General features: G+C 28.6%; 1 protein-coding gene across 1 annotated transcript; it reads right to left on the bottom strand.

The window, feature by feature from the left end:
- Window positions 1-1,484: 1,484 nt before the first annotated feature.
- LOC114394554 (E3 ubiquitin-protein ligase RHA1B-like) lies at window positions 1,485-2,293 on the bottom strand. The gene has a single exon (XM_028356167.1). The coding sequence runs from the start codon at window positions 2,165-2,167 to the stop codon at window positions 1,655-1,657; it is 513 nt and encodes a 170-aa protein (XP_028211968.1). The 5' UTR covers window positions 2,168-2,293; the 3' UTR covers window positions 1,485-1,654.
- Window positions 2,294-4,824: the final 2,531 nt, after the last annotated feature.

The raw sequence follows: 4,824 nt of genomic DNA, 5'->3' as shown, positions 1-4,824 counted from the left end.
GACAAACTCGAATTTGTAGTTGAATCAGTATTATTACGAAGACCACTCATTAATTTCTATTTCGGGCAGGGCAATCATACCACCGTCCCGGAACAAAAAAGGGAAAGTTATTCCTATTATAAATTTACAAGTGTAACTTTTTGGCATACGACAAAGGTGAAGTTGTTAAAAAGGATAATGTTAATAATAAAAACATTAATAATAAAAAAATATTTCGATGAATATATAACTATTTTCTCTTTTACTTTTTAATATCATTTTTTATTTATTTTCTTTAGCCATGCATTATTTATTAAATTTGTTAGATTTTTTTAAACCTTTTTTCTTTTATATCTATTGCAGTGTATCTTAAAAAAGATGCAGATCAATATTTTTTAAAAAAAATTGAAAAGTAAAAAATTAAATATTTAATTTAAATACACTAATAGTATAAAAAAGATTTCATTATCACCTCATTATATATAATGAATTGTCATCTAAGATAAATTTATTAACTTTTATAATAATTATATTAAAAATAAAGAAATATATTATGAATTTAATGGTTAAGAAAAAAAGAAGAAAAAAACACAGATTTCATTTTCTCCACTAACAAAAATTAACATTCTAATAATTAATATTTTAAAAAAATACATTGGAAATGATATAAAAAATATTTATAATTAATTATTTGTATACTAACAGTCATTAAATTCTATTAAAATTAAAATTCACTGTTAAAAGAATACAGTATCTAGTTATCTTCAACTACAATGAATGATCACTAGATCTGGTCCCCCGATACCTGCCTGTTTCCATGTTCATTAACAATGCCACGGCAACCATAATAGACAAGACAATTAACAACCACACATTAATTTTTCAAGTTAACAAGCATCGTTAAAATAATACTACTATTTCACACTATAAATATTACTAGTAAAAAAGAAAAACTCTAATTTCTATGCCCCGGTTTAGGAAGACCCAATATCTCTAGCAACATAACAAGAATATTGCCATCACATATCATAACAATACAAATTAAAAACACTTAATCCAAATCCACCTTATTATTAAATAACTAAAATTTGTTTTTCCTTTTCTTAAATATAAAAATATTTAAAATTTATTAGTGTAAAAATTTTAGTATATTTTTTATTCTCATAAAATTAAAATATTTTTTTTTTCAAAATAGGATTCAAGACATATGAATTTATGTGCATTGTTTTTTTTATATTAATTAAATGAATAATCAATATAAAAAATATCATATTTCATATCAATAAGATACATAATTAATAAAAAATATCACATTTATATTATTTATTAATTATCAATTATATACATGATTGTTATAAAAAACCATCATTGCAAGTATGGATCGATTGACTCCAATCTACTTCCACGTTAAAAACTGACACAATTTCATTTTATGAAACCTAAAAACATAATGAAAATTTGTACGTAGTACACAGAATGATAGAAGTAAAAGTTGGAAAAAAGTATATACCAATCCAAAAAATTCTGATTTTTTTTATTGATACAATGTTTTTGTTTTAATTAGCTATATACATTTCGCTACACTAGCTGTCAAGTCCCCCACCATAATAATAATATGAAAAAAAGATATAGTGCTATATAATTATAAATATATAAGTGGAAAAAGAAAAAAAAATCAGAGAGAAGCCGTGTAATCGTCTTGGTAGTAAAACTGTGAAACTCCAGAAGCTGCCCACAGTCGCTGATTGTATTCTTCGAGCTTGTGATGCGGCACAAACGGAGTTCTGCAGAGCGGACACGTCTTCTGATCGTGATCGACCCAACGGTCCACGCACCACCGGTGGAAAATGTGCTTGCAGTTCGCCATACACCGGATTTCTTCTTCCGAGGAGAATTCGCTCAGGCACACGGCGCAGCCCGACGGCGGAGGATCCCCGTCGGCGGCTGCCAGGTCGCGGAACGCCGCCACGGGGAGAAACTCGCGGATGAGGAGGGCGGAGAGAGTCGGCTCGCGTGGCGGAGGCGGCGGAGGGAGGTCAGAGGCGGCGGAATCGGTGTCGAGGAGGTCGGAGATGCGGAGGAGGCGGAAGAGGGCGAAGACGAGGGAGCGCAGCCACGCGAGGAGGGAAAGCGCGTGGAGGAACATTTTCGGAACCAGCAGCTCCGGGTACCCTACGGGAAAACCCATCGTCGGGCGCGTGAGACTATACGCGCTTTGTTATTTAAGAAAAATAAAATAAAAATGGATGAATTTTGAGTATTATATTCTTTAGAGAGAGAAAGTGGGAAGAGCAAGAGATGTTCTTTGTAAAGAGTGAGTGAGGGAAATGAGGAAGTGGGGGTATATATACTGGAAGTGTTTGGAGGTGATAGAGTTACTGGCTGTGACTTAGGAAAGGAGAAAGACCAATGGGAGATGGCGTAGGTTAAGGGCAGGGTTGGTGGATGACGTGTACTTGTGAAAATGGGAAATCCAGTACGCTTCTTGTTTGGTAAACGAATATAAATCTAATACACTTTTAATTTTGATAAGTAATATAATGTTATTTTAATGGAGTAAGTAATCAAGGAAGCTTCTTGTATTTTTTAAACGGTTTTCAGTTTTGAATTGTTATGTTTTTTCTCTCCGTATTATTATTTATGTGAAATATTTATTAAAAAATTTAACTAATCATTTTAAATAATTTTTTTCTTCTCAATTTTCAAATTCAGCTTTACGGTATATTAGTCCTACTTATGAATTGGACCCATTTTAAAAGGATATATTTAAGAATTCTACACCTTCACGCTCAAAACATCTTACTTAATCGTTAAATCAAAATTGTGAATGTTACAAATTAAGGGAATCGAAAGTTTAAATAAGAAAAAAAAATCAAATCGTGAGTTTTACAAAAATAAAGAGATCAAACGTGCAGTTTAACCTTTATTTTTTGCATTCAAATTCTGAAGTATTTTAAATTGATTATGTATGCTTTTATAATTTAAATACTTTTTATTCTACATTCTAGGGATTCCTATATATTAGTTGATCAATATGATTGTTTCGAGTATATATATATATTGATTATACATATTTTTTCTATAAAAAGAATTAGACAGATATCTAGTCAGGACTACAATTTTTGTGGGTCAGGTTAATACCATATTCAACAAAAGAATAAACTTCCAAATGGACTAACCAACACTCCAACGGACAAGGCTACAATTAATAATTCCATCTAAATGAACGTAAGAAAGAGAGCACTGGAAGATATGTGACACGTTTATATTATTATTTTTCAATGATGTTTTGCTGATAATTTGATAAAAAATAAAAAAAATAATTGGATAATAATACTGTTTTTATTTAACAAATTGTTCTATTATATAGAGTCGTTTTAACAAGCCAAAAAGAGATCGAGTACATTTTGCAAATAAAGAATAATCTTAAAACAATGTATATAATTTTTTTAGATAATAATATGCATTTGGCATAAGTACTTATTATTTACGGGAAAAAATCTAATCATGTCAGGAGAAGATCCAAATTTAAATAACACTTACATTTCGTTTTCAACAGTTTGGATACCATGTTGTATATTTAATTTAATGATTTAATGATACGGATGGATATGGACGAATTAGCTAGGTTAAGTTTTTTGTTTTGTCTTCATAAATTAAAGTGCGTATGGTTTGCTCTATCCTTTTGCAGAAGCTATGTTACTTAAAAAATATTGCACAAGTCTCACATGCTTCAATAGGGAAAGAGTGTGTATAGAGGGCAAAATCATCATCATCATCCTTTTCCAATTAACAAAAGAAGCAAATTAATCATCTTCTGAACGGTCATATATAGAATCATAATCTACGTGTGAAGAGCACGAACGATTATATGATTATGAAGAACATGAACAATCCATCATGTCCTGTCTCAAGTACAAACATATATTTAATTATGTTCTATATCGATCACTTTCTAAAAATATGTGGTATATTCATATCATGAGCCTATAAAAATAAAAAATAATACAGTTTAAGACAAACATGTGTTTACGCTTTTCTGAAAGCCGCATAAATTATTAGAGTTCTTTTTTTTTTCTTTCAATTTCTTGAGGTGAAAAAAAATACAACTATGATGCTTACTATCAATTTTCTAAAAAGAATAAGAAATCCTATCTCTTATTATGCGGCTGTTCCTGTATTCCAATCCACTACAATCCAAACATACACTATATAAGTATAGTACGTTTGAGGATATTTTGGAGAATAAAAATATAATTTAATAATTATGTATGGTTAGTGTAAACATTTTTATATTGTTAATTAATAAAAAAATTATTATTTATATAATTTTTAAGATAATAATTATAAAAATTATCAAACTTATCATATATCATAATTTATAATAGATAACAATATAAAATTATTTTATACTAACATAATCTATTTTTCAAAAAAGATAACTTTTATTGAGTTGTATAAGAAAAAGGTACATATATATACACCAATAGTACTATAAAGATTTTTTACTCAATCGTGTAATCATAAATTATTCATGAACGAACGTAAAAGTGTATTAAAGAGGAGATCGAAATTTGGTTACACAATTATTTAAAGATCTAAATTTTAGTAAATAATTATTTAATACACAATAATTTTTTAAAAATATTTATTATTACTTTTATGTGTAGAATTAGAAGAAAATTAAACATATATCAACTCAAAAATTCAAAAATATAATTTTCTTATATATTTTCGTTATTTGTGTTTTTAAATTTTAATTTTCCTTTTTTTTCTCTTATATATACGTAAAGGTTTCCAAAGAACGAGTAGCAAGATCCCATGTCCTCCCTTGGATCCGTCACT

This window comes from Glycine soja, chromosome 18 (assembly GCF_004193775.1).
Source record: "Glycine soja cultivar W05 chromosome 18, ASM419377v2, whole genome shotgun sequence".
Classification (NCBI taxonomy): domain Eukaryota; kingdom Viridiplantae; phylum Streptophyta; class Magnoliopsida; order Fabales; family Fabaceae; genus Glycine; species Glycine soja.
Note: the sequence above shows the minus strand (reverse complement) of the source record. Positions and strands in the feature narration are given on the sequence as shown.

Bases quoted from the DNA above. Each gene is read 5' to 3' on its own strand.
- LOC114394554 (XM_028356167.1), bottom strand. From the start codon at position 2,167: ATGGGTTTTCCCGTAGGGTACCCGGAGCTGCTGGTTCCGAAAATGTTC.